The 18,296-nt window shown below is 43.4% G+C and overlaps 1 protein-coding gene across 1 annotated transcript in view; it reads left to right on the plus strand.

Annotated features, from left to right (window-relative positions):
* Window positions 1-18,296, plus strand: part of MKLN1 (muskelin 1) — a 138,781-nt gene that overhangs the window by 39,296 nt on the left and 81,189 nt on the right. The window contains exons 2-3 of the mRNA XM_073589080.1: window positions 6,387-6,456; window positions 6,719-6,861. Coding sequence (XP_073445181.1) covers window positions 6,387-6,456; window positions 6,719-6,861 — 213 coding nt within the window. The remainder of the gene's footprint in view (window positions 1-6,386; window positions 6,457-6,718; window positions 6,862-18,296) is intronic.

Below are 18,296 nucleotides of genomic sequence, written 5' to 3' on the forward strand. Positions count from 1 at the left end.
TATTGGTGTACTTAGGACGAATTGGACAACAACTTCTGGGGTCCAATTTCTTCTGTTACCCTTGTGAAAATAAAAAAAATCGGGGGTGAGAAGATCATTTTTGTGAAAAAAAAAGATTTTTTATTTTTACGGCTCTACCTTTATAAACGTCTGTGAAGCAATTTGGGGTTCAAAGTGCTCACCACACATCTTGATAAGTTCCTTAGGGGGTCTAGTTTCCAAAATGGTGTCACTTGTGAGGGTTTCCACTGTTTAGGCACACCAGGGGCTCTTCAAACCTGACATGGCGTCCGATCCCAATTCCAGCCAATTCCACGTTGAAAAAGTCAAAGGGTGCTCCTTCCCTTTCGAGCTCTGCTGTGTGCCCAAACAGTGATTTACATATATGGGGTATCGGTTTACTCAGGACAAATTGGACAACAACTTCTGGGGTCCAATTTCTCCTGTTACCCTTATTCAATTTTTTTTTAAACATTCCAAAAATTCCTGTGAAGCACCTGAAGGGTTAATGAACTTTTTGAATGTGGTTTTGAGCACCTTCAGGGGTGCAGTTTTTAGAATGGTGTCACTTTTGGGTATTTTCTATCATATGGACCCCTCAAAGTGACTTCAAATGTGATGTGGTCTCAAAATAAAATTTGGTGTTGTAAAAATGAGAAATCACTGTTTAACTTTTAACCCTTATAACATCCTAAGAAAAATAAATTTGGTTCCAATATTGTGCTGATGTAAAGTAAACATGTGGGAAATGTTAATTATTTTGTGTGACATATCTCTGTGATTAAGGGCATGAAAATTCAAAGTTGTAAAATTGTGAAATCTTCGCCAAATTTCCTTTTTATTTTCCCAAGGGTAACAGGAGAAATTGAACCCTAAAAGTTATTGTGCAATTTGTCCTGAGTACGATGATTCCCCATATGTGGGGGTAAACCACTACTTGGGCGCATGTACGAGCTCAGAAGAGAAGGAGCGTCATTTTACTTTAAAGGGAATCTGTCACCCCATTTTTAACCTATAAGCTGCAGCCACCGCCATCAGGGGCTTATCTACAGCATTCTGTAATGCTGTAGATAAGCCCCCGATGTAACCTGAAAGAGAAGAAAAACGAGTTAGATTATACTCACCCGGGTGTTGCAGTCCGGTCCGGCGCCTCCCATCTTCATCTGATGACGTCCTCCTTCTTTTGCTGCGGCTCCTGCGCAGGCGTACTTTATCTGCCCTGTTGAGGGCAGAGTAAAGTACTGCAGTGCGCAGGAGCCGAGGCAGAAGTAAGGAGGATGTCATCGCTAGAAGATGAGGCACCGGACTGCGACACCCACTGCACCCACCCCCCCGAAGAGTATAAGCTAACTTGTTTTTCTTATCTTTCAGGTTACAACGGGGGCTTATCTACAGCATTACTGAATGCTGTAGATAAGTCCCTGATGCCCTGATGGCAGTGGCCGCAGCTCATACAGCATAAATGGGGTGACAGATTCCATTTTGAAGCAAAATTGGCTGGAATTGAAATTGGACGCCATGTTGCATTTGAAGAGCCCCTGGTGTGCCTAAATAGCGGAAACCCCCCACAAGAGACACCATTTTGGAAACTAGACCCTCCAGGGAACTTGTCTAGATGTGTGGTGAGCACTTTGAACCCCCAAGTGCTTCACAGAAGTTTATAAGGAGCCGTGAAAATAAGAAATCATATTTTCTTCCACAAAAATCTTTTCTCCCCCAATTTTTTATTTTACCAAGGGTTACAGGAGAACTTGGTCCCCAAAAGTGCACACGCTAGCGTTTTTAAACGCTCAGGAAAAGGATCCCCTTTCCAGAAATCCCGCGTCTTTTTCCGCGCGTTTTTTGCGTGATTTTGACGCGTTTTTTGACACGCGATTTCTGGGATCATTGGCGATGGCTAAAAACGCTCAGCAATGCGGAAATTAATGAGCATGCTGCGTTTTTAGCCACTAAGCGATTCCTGAGCGGTTAAAAACGCATGCATTGGCACAGAAAGCCAAAAACGCATGCTAATTAATTGGATGCATCTTTTAAGCGTTTCTGCAGCGTCTGAGCCTGCTCAAACGCTGCGGAAACGCTTAAAAAAACGCATCGTGTGCACACAGCCTTACAGTAAGCGCTGTTCCCCGGTGTCGGGTGCTGAACATGTCTCTTCGCATTCTCCCCTACCCTGCCGTCGATCAGCGCGAGCAGGTGAGAATAATGAGCGTTCCATTTAAGTGATAAGAGTCAGCAGGCAGTGCCTGGTGGGACTATTACTTTCACTAATAACCGTGACAGCAGGAACAGCTGATGGGAGTATTCATCAGCCTCTGTCTGCTCTATAAATAAATAAATGAAAAAATGGCGTGGATTCCCCTGTATTTTCTATAAACAGCTAGGCTTAACTCACAGCTGGAGGCTGCAACCCTCAGCTGTCCACTTAAGCAAGGTTGGTTATCAAGAATAGATAAATATTTAAAAAAACGGCGTGGGGTCCCCCCCTTTTTTGACAACCAGCCTTGCTAAAGCTCACAGCTGGGGGCTGGTATTTTCAGGCTGGTAAAGGCCCATTGGTATTGACCCCCCCCAGCCTAAAAATAGCAGCTCACTGCTGCCCAGAGAAGGCACATCTATTAGATGCGCCAATTCTGACGCTTTGCCCATCTCTTATTTATTTATAGAGCAGGCGGCAGCTGATGAATACCCCCAACAGTCGCTCCTGCTGTCACTGTTATTAGCAGCAGGAGTATGCTTGTGGGAGTAATAGTCCAATCAGCTACCGCCTGCTGTCTCTTTTATCACTTAAATGTAACTCTCATCATTCTACCTTGCTATTGTCAATCACCAGCAGAGCAGGGGAGAGTGATGAGAACAGTGATCAGCATCTGACTGCGGGGAACAGCGCTTATTGTAACGCTTCTTCCCTGTGTGCTGCAAGTATTACACACACGGACACTGACATCCCTGGTACCGGAAATATCAGGACGTGTGAAAAAGGCCTTAAATGTTTCACTGCTGTCACACACTTTTTATTTAAAAAAATAGTTTTTGCATCACCACATTTTGAGAGTTAAAATTTTTCCATATTTTGACCCCCAGAGTCATATGAGGTCTTAATTTTGCAGGACTAGTTGACATTTTTATTGGTACCATTTTTGGGCACATGACATTTTTTTGATCGCCTTCTACTCCGATTTTTGAGTGACAGAATGAACAAAAATCAGCAATTCATGAATTTCTTTTGTGGTGGTGGTGGAGGGTGTTTATACCTTTTCATGTGTGGTAAAATTAATAAAAGTTTTATTCTTGGGGTCAGTACGATTACAGCGATACCTCAATTATATTTTTTTAGGTTTTGGTGCTTTTATACAATAAAAACTGTTTTATAGAAAAATAATAATTTTTTGCATCGCTTTTAGGGTATGTGCACACGCTGCGGTTTTTGCTGCGGTTCCGCTGCATGTTATCCTATGGGATTTACATTCTGCTGTGCACATGCGGATTTTTAACTGCAGAAAAGCTGAGGTTTTGAATCCGCAGAAAGAATTGACATGTCAATTGTTTCTGCGGATTCTGCTGCGGTTTGCCACCTATTCCATTGTCCAGGTGGCAAACCGCAGGGCAAAACCGCAGGCCAATCTGCAGGTAAAACCGCAGGTCATTTTACCTGCAGTTTTACCTGCGGTTCCGCAGATAAGAATCCGCAGACCAATCCGCAGTGTGTGCACATAGCCTTATTCTGAGAGCTTTAACTTTTTTTTTTTTCCGGTGATGGAGCTGTATGGCGGCTTGCTTTTTGTGGGACAAGATGACGTTTTCAGCGGTACCAAGTTTATTTATATCCGTCTTTTTCATCGCGTGTTATTCCACTTTTTGGCGGTATGATGACAAAGCTTTGTTTTTTGTCTTGTTTTTTTATGGTATTAACTAAAGAGGTTAACTAGTGAGACAGTTTTATAGAGCGGGTCGTTGCAGACGCGGCGATACCAAATCTGTTCTATTGTTTAGATTTTTTTTTTCATTCTACTGTTTAGTTATAAAAAAAATCAATACATGTTCTATCATTACTTTAGATTTTTTTTAAATATTTTTATAATTGTGGTATTTAATTTTTTTTTTTTTAACTTTTTTCTAACTTTTTTATTTAGTCCCACTATGGGACAATCATTTTTTGCAGGCTGATCGCATTTATAACATGCAAATGAAGCATTGATCAGTGAAGAAAAAATAATTTAAATTTTTACCACCAAGATTGTGTGTTAGCCCCAAGTTTTACATTTTCACACTGGGAAATGGGTAAAAATGGCACCAAAATTTGTCCCACAATTTTTGCTGAATGTAGAAATACCCCATTTGTGGCTGTACAGTACTACTTTGCCATACGGAATGACTTGGGAGGGACAGAGCTATGTTTGCCTTCTGGAGCGCAGATTTTCCTAGACTGGTTTGTGGATTCCACATAAAGAGCCCCTAAGTGCTAGAAAAGCAGAATCCCCCCTCAAGTGACCACATTTTGGAAATTATAACCCTTTGGGAATTTATCAACAGATGTAGTGATGATTTGACTCCATGGGTGTTTTCCAGAAACAGGCAGCAGTGGATGTTTTTTTAAGTGAAAACTCCAAACTGCCGTTGTAGTGACTAGTACATTAGGCCCAGCTCATGCTACTGGAGACATGCACTTGTAAATTAGATGGGCTTTCATTACTACAGAAATGCCAAATATATGGGTGCTAAATGTTTAGGCACACTGGGGCTCAGAAGGGAGGTGAGGCATTTGGATTTGGGAGCGGAGAACTTGCTGAATTTCTTTCGGCGATTGTGGAGCCATTTAGCTTTTTCCAGAGCCTTAGTGCTACCAGTAACATGGAAGCCCCCTATATTTCTGTCCCTCTATATTTCTGTTAACAGATGACCTCTGAGTGGGAACTTGCTTTTTTTGTGGATTCAATGGAAGCTTTTCTTGGGAACATTTTACATGACGTTTTGGGATCACAGTTATCCGGCTCTCTACGGTGACCACTTACTTTGTGGTTTCCATCTAAATCTGAGTGACCTGATTCAGATGAAACCCCCGATGGATCCATTCACTGGACTCCGTCTGGCCTCTGTTCCGCGGTGTCTTTCATTTTAGATGTGCACAAAACTCTGTCCGACGGCACTTTTATGCAGTCCTAAAAAGACTTGACACCACCGGATCACAGGTCAGATGGCAACAACACTGCCTCCATCAGCTTCATTATAGGGAATTTTCCGCTGGGGATTTTGTCTGAATCACGTATTTCAGAGATTTACATGGAAACCCCGGTGTAAGCGCTCAGTGCAGAGAACAGAATAAATGTGTGTCCAAGCCCTACTGCGATCTTTGGGAGGCAGAATGAAAAAATCAACAGCATGTGAAGAACTGGTTTTATTTATTTTTATGCTGTTCCTCATGTGGTATGCAGGTGCATCTCACAAAATTAGAATATCATCAAAAAGTTAATTTATTTCAGTTCTTCAATACAAAAAAGTATAACTCTTATGTTATATAGTCATTACAGAGTGATCTATTTCAAGGGTTTCCTGTAAATGTTGATTATTGCTTATTGCCAATAAAAACCCAAACGTCATTATCTCACTAAATTGGAATACTTTATAACACCAGATTGAAAAAATGATTTTAAAATCTGAAATGTTGGCCTACTGAAAAGTATGTTCAGTAAATGCACTCCATACTTGGTTGGGGCTCCTTTTGCATCAATTACTGCATCAATACAGCATGGCATGGAGGTGATCAGCCCGTGGTACTGCTGAGGTGTTATGGAAGCCCAGGTTGCTTTGATGGCAGCCTTCAGCTCCTCTGCTTTGTTGGGTCTGGTGTCTCATCTTCCTCTTGACTATACCCCCTAGATTCTCTATGGGGTTAAGGTCAGACGAGTTTGCTGGCCAATCAAGCACAGTGATACTGTTTTTAACCAGGAATTGGTACTTATGCCACTGTGAGCAGGTGACAAGTCCTGCTGTAGAATTAAATTTCCATCCCCAAGAAACTTGTTGGTCGAGGGAAGCATGAAGTGCGCTAAAATTTCCTGGCCAACTGCTTTAAGATTTAAACCTTTCCCAATGTATATGTCATCAATTTTTTAAATTTACACTTTTTTCCAGTTCATTTTATCAGTTATTTTTTAACTTCTGATATGTATTCAATGTTGTAAATAAAAGATGGCTGAGAGATTTCCAGATTATTTTATTCTTATCATTGCATCTGTTTTTGTTTTTTGTGTCCTAACTAATTCAGTTTTGGAATTGTATTTTGGAATTTTTTTGCATAATTTACAGTGTTTTGACTGTAGACGTGTAGCTTTCATTGTGTATGATCATGCTTATATGCATAACTTTTTTTTTTTTCTTATTTTTCTTAGGAACATTTTAGTTGACAAACCTAATGATCAATCTTCACGGTGGTCATCAGAGAGCAACTACCCTCCTCAGGTAAGTATTTCTGTAACAAAATGACATGGATGGTCATGAGTTTATTTGGAGTGTAACAATCTCTCCAGGGGCAATAGATTTTATCTGGACATTTGTGTGTGGGGGGGAAGAAAGCATAAAATAAGTGTGCTGCGATTCTCAGCTAAAATAGCGGTAGGTTTTATGCTAAACCCAATGAGCTGCTAAAACACAGTTCTAAGGCTGTAAAAGTATTTGTGCACTCTGACTTGTGTAGCTAATTGTTTTTATTGCGTTTTCTCAGTTTTTGACACTGAAAGTTGAAAGGACAGCCATTTTACAAAGCATCACATTTGGAAAATATGAGAAGACACATGTTTGTAATTTGAAGAAGTTTAAAGTCTTTGGTGGAATGAATGAAGAAAACATGACAGAGCTTCTGTCTAGGTAAATCCCATGGCAATATATGCCGTTATGTTTAAAAAGGTTTTTAAGGTGGCCATACTGAAGGCACAAACTTATTCTGCATTGTCAATATAGAAATTACAGACTGGTGTGTGTTATGGTAGCTGACAGGATCAGGTCAGTTAACACAGAATTGTCAGAAAGGGGCATTTGCGATTTGTAGAAGACTTCTTTTTCTAGGGGACGATCAGTAAAATAGAGCAGTTATTAAAGAAGTACTCTGGCGAGATAAAAAAATTGTACTCTTCCTGCACTCATACGCTATAAAAATGAGATGCCCAGTGCGTTACAATTATCTTTATAACACTTGTAATTCCGTGTTACAGTAGCTGCTCCTCACTGCTCTCCCTCCCTTCTGGGACAGTACATCACACACCAGTGTGCAGCTCCGCCTGTGAGTAAAGCCCCCTTCTCACATAGAGAGATCGCTGATGCGTCACCGATTTTGTGACACAACAGCGATTTTGCCTGCGATCTCGCTACATATGACATGCAGCAGCGTCCGGCCCCCTTGCTGGATTCGCTGATCGTGCAGGAATGTCCTGGGCCATTTTTTCAGCGTCGGCGTCCCACTGGCCAGCATGCATTGCTGTGTTTGCCGCCCAGGATCGCTGGATGGTTGCTGCGTCGCTGAAGAAATCTGCCTGTTTGGCAGCTTACCTAGCAATCATTTAGCGGTGCACCAGCGATCCCTACCAGGTCGTATTGTTGTCTGGATCGCTGGTGCGTCGCTAAGTAAAACGGGACCCTAACTTCTAGTGTCTTGATAATAGCAGTGGTCGGGGCCTACTCCAGGCTGTTCCTAGCGGCCTTCCCCCTCTGTTTGGTCCAAGAACAGGAGCGTGCTTCCTTCTAGTAGCTGTCATGTCAACAAGAAGATGAAAATCCATGCTATGATACTCTGCTTACAACCCATGACTGTGCATAATGTGTAATGCCATGTGTCCCTCCTCTCTCATATCAACATGGTAGTGTTCTGACCCTTGCAACTTTATCACTCTGGATTGTCATATGCCTCCTCAGCCTGAGGAAAGCAATCAGTCGAATACTGCAGCATCTGTCAGACATCTCCCCAGGTCCGATCGCTGTGTTCCAGAAAACATGGGCTTATAAAAGCTCTCTTTCGAGAGCCATCTATTGTCAGTCAAGCTGTGAAACAGAAGGGATTGATCATGGCAGTACTGAATAAACCACCGGCCACACCCCCTGTTCTTGGACTACCGTATATACTCGTGTATAAGCCGAGATTTTTAGCCCATTTTTTTGGGGCTGAAAGTCCACCTCTCAGCTTATACACGAGTCATATACCTGGGGGTCAGCGGGGGAGGGGGGGGCGGGAGTGTCACAGATCATACTCACCCGTCCTGGCACTCTCTGCAGCCCCCTCGCTTCTCCACTGTCTCCCTTCCTGCCTTCAGTGGTCACTTGGTACCGCTCATTAAACTCATGAATATGCGCATATTCATGAGTGGTAATGAGCGGTATCACGTGACCGCTGAAGGCAGGAAGGGAGACAGTGGAGTAGCGAGGCTGCAGAGACGTTCCAGGACAGGTGAGTATAGCGATATTCACCTGTCCTCATTCCCACGCTGCTCACCGCCGTCCGCTGCTTCCTGTGTCCATGATGATTAGCCACCAGGAGGCGCAGTGACGTGGTTAGTGCGCCGCGCCCTCTGCTGGCTGAACAGTCACTGACAGAGGACGTGCAGACAGTGGTGAGCAGCGATGGACCCCGGACAGGTTAATATCACAGGTGCCGGGTACTGAGCAGAAGAGGTGAGTATGGCATTTTTTTTCTTTCTTTTTTTTTTTTTTGCAGCAGCATATGGGGGCATAATATATGGGGCGGCATATTCTGTGGAGCAGCATATGGGGGCATAATCTATGGAGCAGCATATGGGGGCGTTTTCCATGGGGCAGCATATGGGGGCATTTTCCATGGGGCAGCATATGGGGGCATCTTCCATGGGGCAGCATATGGGGGCATCTTCTATGGGGCAGCATATGGGGGCATATTCTATGGGGCAGCATATGGGGGCATATTCTATGGGGCAGCATATGGGGGCATATTCTATGGGGCAGCATATGGGGGCATATTCTATGGGGCAGCATATGGGGGCATATTCTATGGGGCAGCATATGGGGGCAGCATATGGGGGCATAATCTATGGAGCATCTTATGGGGCCATAACCTTTATGGAGCATTATATGGGACATATTCTATGGAGCATCTTATGGGGCCATTATTAACCTTTGTGCAGCATTATGTGGGGTGTATTTTGTATGGAGCATTTTATGGGGCTCCTGATTCAATATGCATATTCAAAAACATTTAACCTACTGATGTCTCAATTAATTTTACTTTTATTGGTATCTAATTTTATTTTTGAAATTTACCAGTAGCTGCTGCATTTTCCACCCTAGGCTTATACGTGAGTCAATAAGTTTTCCCAGTTTTTTGTGGCAAAATTAGGGGGGTCGGCTTATACACGAGTATATACGGTAAATAGACACCGATATCAGGGGGCAGTCAGCTAGGAACCCCTGCAATTATGAGGAAACTGGCTGTTACTCACAGGGAGAGCTGCACACTGGTGTGTGATGTAACGTCCCACATGGCAGGGATGAGGAGCAGCTGTTGTCACACTGAATTACAAGGGTTCTAAAGATAATAGAAGTGCACTGGGCAGATCATCTTTATAGTGTAGAGTGCAGGAACAGTGCCCAAATGTTTTATCCCCTCGAAATATTAACATGCCTACTTTTGAATGATGAGATGACCCCACTCATTTAGAGTACTGTTTGGGGAAAAAAGCATAACTTGAATATTCCAAGATAATTATAAATAAACACGATAAATCATTTACAGATAGGATTATAATAAGAGATGACCTAGCACTAAAACGCTTGTTACTCGAACCGAACAATTTCTAATGCTCGTTTCGAGTAACTAGTATAATGGGAGTCAGTGGGAAATCGGAGTGTTTTTCCTGAGACCCTACAAGAAGGGGAGGCAGTGAAAATATTAAAATGGATGGAAAAAGTGCTGAATGGAAGGAGAACAGCATGGGGATGACCCCTGGAATCGTCTGACGCCCAGATCACTGCTGAGAACAATGGTGTCACGCTTTTTTTACTTCACTTTAAGGACTGACAAAAAAAATTCATAAAACCTTTAAAATCGACTAATTGGAGTTTACATGAGAGAAAATGTTAAGAAATATTCTTTCCTGTATAATGACTTGTATAAGGCTAGGTTCACATTGCGTTAGGGCATCCGTTTAATAATAATAATAATAATAAATTTTATTTTTATAGCGCCGACATATTCCGCAGCACTTTACATTTCAGAGGGGATTTGTACAGACAATAGACATTACAGCATAACAATAATCACATACAGTAGATTATAACAAATACCAAGAGGAGTGAGGGCCCTGCTCGCAAGCTTACAGTCTATGAGGAAAGAGGTAGACACGAAAGGTGGGTGGTAACAGTTGCCCTGATTGTATGGACCAGCCATAATGTTAAGTGTGTAACAGTACAGACACAGAGGGCTAATGGATGCATAAAGCATGTGGGAACATGATGCGGGGAACCTGGTTATGGTAAAACTTTTGGCTCTGCCACACAGGGATAGATTAGGTTAATGTGTTGAGGCGATAGGCCAGTCTGAATAAATGCGTTTTCAGGACACGCTTAAAATTGTGGGGACTGGGGACTAATCGTATTGACCTGGGAAGTGCATTCCAAAGAATTGGCGCGGCACGTGTAAAGTCTTGGAGACGGGAGTGGGAGGTTCTGACTATTGAGGATACTAACCTCAGGTCATCAGCAGAACGGAGGGCGCGGGTAGGGTGGTATACTGAAACAAGGGAGGAGATGTAGGGTGGTGCTGAGCCATGGAGGGCTTTGTGGGTGAGGGTAATAAGTTTATACTGAATTCTGGAGTGGATGGGTAGCCAGTGTAATGACTGGCACAAGGTAGAGGCATCGGTGTAACGATTGGTGAGGAATATGATCCTGGCTGCAGCATTCAAGACAGATTGGAGAGGGGAGAGTTTTGTAAGAGGGAGACCGATTAGAAGAGAGTTACAATAGTCGAGACGAGAATGAATAAGAGAAACAGTAAGAGTTTTTGCAGAGTCAAAAGTAAGAAAAGGTCGAATTCTAGAAATGTTTTTGAGGTGCAGATGACAAGAGCGAGCCAGTGATCGAATGTGGGGGGCAAAGGAAAGCTCGGAATCAAGTATGACCCCAAGACAGCGGGCATGTTGCTGGGGAGTAATAGTGGAACCACAGACGGAAATGGCAATGTTGGGTGTAGGTACATTAGTAGCGGGAGGAAACACAAGGAGTTCAGTCTTTGATAGGTTCAGTTTCAGATATAGTGAGGACATGATATTAGACACAGCGTTTAGACAATCGCCAGTGTTTTCTAGAAAGGCTGGCGTGATGTCAGGAGAAGAAGCGTATAATTGGGTGTCATCAGCATAGAGATGGTACTGGAAACCAAATCTACTGATTGTTTGACCAATAGGGGCAGTGTACAAGGAGAAGAGGAGGGGGCCTAGAACCGATCCTTGAGGGACCCCAACAGTAAGGGGAAGGTGAGAGGAGGAGGAACCGGCAAAAGAAACAGTAAAGGAGCGGTCGGAGAGATAGGAGGAGAACCAGGAGAGAACGGTGTCCTTGAGGCCAATGGAACGGAGCATAGTGAGGAGGAGCTGATGATCCACAGTGTCGAATGCTGCAGAGAGATCCAAGAGAATTAGCATGGAGTAATGACCATTTGATTTAGCTGTTAGCAGATCATTAGAGACTTTAGTGAGGGCAGTTTCAGTGGAGTGTAAAGAGCGGAAACCGGATTGGAGAGGGTCGAGAACAGAGTTCTCTGAGAGATAGCGGATAAGACGGGAGTGGACCAGGCATTCCAGGAGTTTAGAGATGAAGGGAAGATTAGAGACAGGTCTATAGTTAGCGGCACAATTTTGGTCGAGGGATGGTTTTTTAAGTAGTGGATGTATGATGGCATGCTTAAATGAGGAGGGAAAAATACCAGAAGAGAGAGAGAGGTTAAATATTTTAGTTAGGTGAGGGGTGACAGCAGGGGAAAGGGACTGGAGGAGATGTGACGGAAATGGGTCACTGGTGCAAGTAGTTGGGCGAGAAGATGCAAGGAGCCTGCTTACTTCTTCTTCTGTGACTGGTTCAAAATCAGAGAGTGAGTTAGATGCAGTGGGGGAGGGAGGACAGTGCATGGTATGAGGGGATTTGGAGATAATTTCCTGTCGGATCTGGTCAATTTTTTCTTTGAAGTAATTGGCCAGATCGTCAGCTCGGAGCTCAGTGGTTGGGGCCTGTACTCTTGGATTGAGTAGAGAATGAAAAGTGTCAAAGAGACGTTTCGGGTTATTAGACAGTGAGATGATGAGGGTGTTGAAATAGGTTTGTTTGGAGAGGTGAAGGGCAGTGTTGTATGTTCTAAGCATAAACTTAAAATGGATGAAATCTTCGTGTAGATTGGATTTTCACCACAGACGTTCGGCGCACCTGGAGCACCGCTGCAGGAAACGTGTTTGCACCGTGTGCCAGGGTTGTCGCCGTCTGCGTTGTGGTGTTCTATTTATAGGGGGTGCAAATTCATCCAGGGCAGTTTGAAGTGTTTCATTGTAATGCTTCAATGCAGAATCAGGACATGAGAGGGAGGAGATAGGGGCCAATGAAGACTGCAAGTTCTTCAGAAGTTTCTGGGTGTTAATGGCCTGTGTGTTTCTATAAGTCTGGACAGTGGGGGTGACCTGAGCAGCCTGGCAGTTCTTTATAGAGAATGAAAGAAGATTGTGGTCAGAGAGCGGGAGAGGGGAGTTTTCAAAATCATCCACTGCACAAAGCCGAGAGAAGACCAAGTCGAGGGAGTTTCCGTCTTCATGCGTTGGAGAATTAGTAAGCTGCGAAAGGCCAAATGAGGAGGTTAGAGATAAAAGGTGAGTAGCAGATGGGGAGAGGGGAAGAGCAATGGGGATGTTGAAATCTCCCATGAGGAGGGTAGGGATGTCACAGGAGAGAAAATGTGGAAGCCAAGTGGCAAAATGATCCAGGAACTGATGGGAGGGGCCGGGAGGACGATATACCACCGCCACTCGCATGGAGAAGGGGGTGTAGAGTCTGACGGCATGGACCTCAAAAGAAGGGAAGACAAGTGAGGGTAGTTGAGGGATAACCTGAAAGGTACATTTTGGTGATAGGAGCAGACCAACGCCTCCACCAGCTCTATTGTCTGATCTTGGGGTATGAGAGAAGTGTAGCCCCCCGTATGAAAGAGCAGCAGCAGCGGTAGTGTCTGACTGCTGGATCCAGGTTTCAGTAAGAGCCAGAAGGTTAAGAGAATTAGAAAGGAAGAAGTCATGAATGAAGGAGAGTTTGTTACACACTGAGCGAGAATTCCAAAGTGCACAATTAAGAGAGACAGATGGCATGCAGGGAATATTAATAAGATTAGAGGGGTTTCTGAGTGTAGCAGTGGGGGGGTTTGACTTTCTATAACATGGGGGACCAGGGTTGGGAGCAATGTCTCCTGCAACTAGGAGAAGGAGGATAGAAAGAGTGAGCAGATGGTTAAGTGATTTGTGAGAGCGTCTCTGGTGTTGAATGGTGGGACTGGCTGGATCTGTGCAATTTAACAATGTGAAAAGAGCATGAGTGCTATACATAGGAGAGGAAAGGAGCGAGGGGCCAATATGGATGGAGTGTGGAGAGTTAATGCCAGGGCGGTGGATGTGTGTGAATGCAGCGGCCAGGATATAAATTACACAAATGCATATGGTATATATTTGTTGTACTCCAAATGTACAGAGAGTAGATGTATATAAATGTCTTACCTGTCTCCTGCCTTGTCTAACTGCCATGTTATAACTGCCAGAAGTACTTTGATACATGTACTTCGATAACATGTGCATAAATGCCACCCCTGCATAAATGCTCCCCCTAGCTAGGTCTGAATATATAGGAGGTTAAGGCTAAGTTTTTTTTTTTTTTTTTTTTTTTTTTTGGCTCTCTCTTCTCTCTTATCCGTTAAACGGATACGCTAACGCTGATGTCATTTTTTTGTCATAGCGCTAACGGTATGCGTTAATGCTAGGTAGCGCTCAGGTACCATGCGCTACCTAGCGTTAGTTCATACAGTTCTATGCACAGCGAACGGGTCCATTCGATGTGCGTTACTGCCAACGCACTCAAAAACGCAAGCAGCGTTGGAGGGTGAGTCATGAGTTAACGCATACTTTCTAACGCATGCCGATTTTGCCATGCGTTAGTATGCGTTAGTATCATTGCGGGAAATGGGTGTGTTAACGGATCCGTTACTTAGCGTTAGTGCTGCTATGTAACGGATCCATCAGCGCATTGCCCCCTAACGCAGTGTGAACCCAGCCTAAGGCAGCACTTAAAAAGCTTTAAAAAAAAATTAAGTAAACCAAAATTGAAATTTGTAGTAAGAAATTTGAAATTTCAGTGTAATTTATGAAGGAAGCAAGAACTGACAAAAATGTGATGTAAGTGGGACACTGATACACCTAGTATTAGACATAAAAGAGGGCATAATACACATTTTGTTCAAATTATCATGTAGTGGTACCCCTAAAAGCTGTGCACTAAGTGCAAAGCCTTCTAAAAATTACAAGCCGGGTCATCCATTCAACCTTGAAGGCACCAACTGTAGTATCTCATTCAAATATTGTGAGCAAGGTATATGTATATCACCAAAATGCACTCTAGAAGACGTAACACTCTATGGACGAGCAATATAATACCAATAAACTTTTGAACTATTTTTTTGGAGGGTTAGATACCACCAAAATCTACCCAAGAACATGTAAAACTCTATAATACTGAACTATTTTTAGACGCTTTTTTGGAGTTTTACATATCACTGTAATGTACCAATAACTGCGTTGAACTGGATGACTAATTGAATCCAGATGTACTTCTACAACAACTGGGTGGGCCTCATTCAAATATTTTTAAAGTGTAGTTGCTGTACTCCTATGCTCATAAAGGCTTTGCACAAAGTCCTGTTAGTGACCTGGCTTCCTGTAGTACTCGATAGATCACACAACATATTCAATTTTTTCCTAACACAAAAAAAAGCTGCAGCTATATATTTTGCAAAGGACTCTACAGCCCAATCCCTGTCTACAGACTGTATTCTGCCATTTGTTCCTGCTCCTGCAAGTCTCTCTCTCCCCCTGGACTAAATGCAGAATTTGTGATACAAACACTAAAGCAAACAATTATCCGTTAGAGAAGGGCTGTTGGTATGATGGGTCAGCTTCAGCACTAGCATCAACATTGCAGGAATCTGATTCGTTATACTGTGCACATACAGGCCTGGACAAGTTCTCTCTCCCTCCAATACGAACTGTCACAGACCTATGCAATGATGTCAGTGTGACAGTTGCGGCGCCTGTCCTTTTATAGCCCCTGGTGATGTCACACTTCCAGCCAATCAGTCATACCGCTATCAAGATGGCTACTATATTACAGTGATGTTCAGGCAATTACCACCTGCTTATTGGCTGTATCAGGCGCCAAACATGCTGGGCAGCGATTCGAGTGTTAAATCTAGCACTGCCCGATGAACACCGAATAACGAGCACCATGATAATCAAGTGATACTCTCAGCACCGAGCACTTTCGCTCATCCCTATATATAATAAAACCCCGTTTTAAAGTGTTTTCTTATCTGTTTTTCTCGTCTCATTTGTGAATAACTTTCTGTCAACTCTGATTTTTGCAAATGGAGCTACGGAAACAGCCAAGGCCCGCTTGAGCGATGTTGTTTTTGTAACTCCCAATAATTTCTAAGTAGCCCACCTTCTCTCGCCTGCAGATCCTCCTCAAGTGGTTGGATCCTGGATGGAGCTATTCATTTTCCAGCCTAGACAGTCTGCAATAGGAATAACCCTTTAAATAAAATACATCTTTTAAATAATGCATTTCCTTTCATGTGCTTTCTTCTTGGACAACCTTTTGTTTACATTTCTCTGATTGACCATATGCCACAAAATGGGATAATTAATATGAACAAAACAGAATTTATCATCTTTCGCCCATCTCACGTAACACCCCCCCCCCCCCCCCCAACGGACCTATCCATTAAACGGCTGCCCACTCTCTCCAGCCCCACAAGCTCGCTGCCTCGGGGTTATCCTTGACACTGATCTCCCTTTCAAACCACATATCCAAGCCCTTTCCGCTTCCTGCCGACTTCAACTCAAAAATATTTAACGGATCCGTACATTCCTCAACCTAGAATCTGCAAAAACCCTAGTCCATGCCCTCATCTCCCACCTTGACTACTGCAACCTCCAGCTCAAAAATATTTCCAGGATCTATTCTTTCCTCAACCTACTAAAATGCTTGTGCATACCCTCATCTCCCGCTTCGACTACTACAACATCCTTTTCTGTGGCCTCCCTGCTAACACCCTCGCAACTCTCCAGTCCATCCTTAACTCCGCTGCCCAACTAATTCATCTCTCTCCTCGCTACTTCTCTGCTTCTTCCCTCTGCAAAACTCTTCACTGGCTCCCATTCCCTCAGCGTATCCAGTTCAAATTACTAATACTGAGCTACAAGGCCATCTATAACCTGTCTCCTCCATATATCGCTGAACTAATTGCCCAATATCTTCCCTCACGTATTCTACGGTCCTCCTAAGACCTCCTTCTCTCCTCTACACTTATTTGCTCCTCACCCAACCACCTCCAGTTCTTCTCCCGATTATCCCCCATCCTCTGGAATTCTTTGCCCCAACACGTCCGACTCTCAACCACTTTCGAATCCTTCAGACGGAACCTTAAAATCCCCCTCTTCAGGAAAGCTTATAGCCTGCAATAACCCTGCTGCCTCCTCACCACTACCGGAGCTACCATCTCACCAACACCAGAGCTGCTGCAACCCTCCAACCTACTGTCTCCTTCCCCAGCATCCTGTAGCATGTAAGCCCGTAAGGACAGGGTCCTCTCCCCTCTGTATCAGTCTGTGATTGTTAGCTTGTTTACTTTAAGTGGTATCTGTAATTTGTATGTAACCCCTTCTCATGTACAGCACCATGGAATCAATGGTGCTATATTAATAATAATAATAATTAAGTCCTTAGATGGCGCTGTTAAACTCCTGACAGCAGCATTTAAAGGGGTTGTCCAGGACAACCCCATCTCAATCTGTATATTTCCCACTTTTAAATGGCAATACTTTTACTGCCCTCTGGTGCCGATCCAGCAGTGTCAGCACTATTTCTCAAAGCAATCGTGTGACATCAAATGAACACTGTGGACAATCAGCAGCCGCTTGACTCTCACCGCCTTTGAACAAATAGCTTACATCTGAAGGAAACTATTGTGCGTGCATTAGCGGTAAATACAAGTGTTTTAAAAGGGGGAAACATATGGATTGAGAAGGGATTCTCCTGAGTCGTGGACAACCCCTTTAATCTTTCCTGTGTGCAATCAGCAACGCAGTTGTCCTCTCTGCTACCCCTCCTACCCAACCCTTCTCTTTCCCCCCCTCCCCCCCCCCCCCACACCCTCAAAGGTGTGGCTTGCACTGATGGATTACCATGGCAGCCGATGGCCTGCTAAAATCCCTTTTTGCTGCCATCTTTGTACTTGTGTGAAACCCAGCTGTAGGCTGAACTTCATAGGAGACTATTTACACTATGTACTGCAAAGCTGTGGTATTGCAGTATATAGTATAAGCGGGCCAGCAATCACAGGCACAAGTGGACTAAGGTAAGTAAAAAAAAAAAATTATGAATAAAGGTTTAAAATTTTTTTTTTTTTTAAAATTGGTAACCTTTTCTTTTTCTTCTAATTGAAAATACAAAAATTTAAATAATTTGCTATTGCCACATCTGTAAAAGTCCAGTATATAAAATTAATGTACTTTGTTTTACACAGTAAAGAGAAAAAAACCCAGGGTATAGCGTTTTTGGTTTTTCAGTCACCAATCTAGAGAATAATTTTTTTTTTTTTTAATTCGTTTAACCAAGAAAGAGAAACCACATGTACATTAAGGCTAAGTGCACACGTACCGGAACTCTCGCGGAAATTACCGCGAGAATTCCGGAATTCCAGTCCGCGGGAAAATCGCATTTTAAATTCCCGCGATTTTCCCGCAGAAAAACTAGCATTTTGCAAGCGTATTTAGCTTGCAAAATGCTAGCGTTTTCCAAGCGATCTGTAGCATCGCTTGGAGAACTGATTGACAGGTTGGTCACACTCGTCAAACATAGTGTTTGACGAGTGTGACCAACTTTTTACTACTGAGGCTGCCTATGCAGTAGTAAAAGAATATATAAAAAATGGTGTTATTCTTACCTTCCGGCGTCCCGCGCATCTGTTCCCAGTAGTCCTT

Source organism: Dendrobates tinctorius, unplaced genomic scaffold (genome assembly GCF_039654945.1).
Source record: "Dendrobates tinctorius isolate UK_male_01 unplaced genomic scaffold, ASM3965494v1 ptg000105l, whole genome shotgun sequence".
NCBI lineage: Eukaryota > Metazoa > Chordata > Amphibia > Anura > Dendrobatidae > Dendrobates > Dendrobates tinctorius.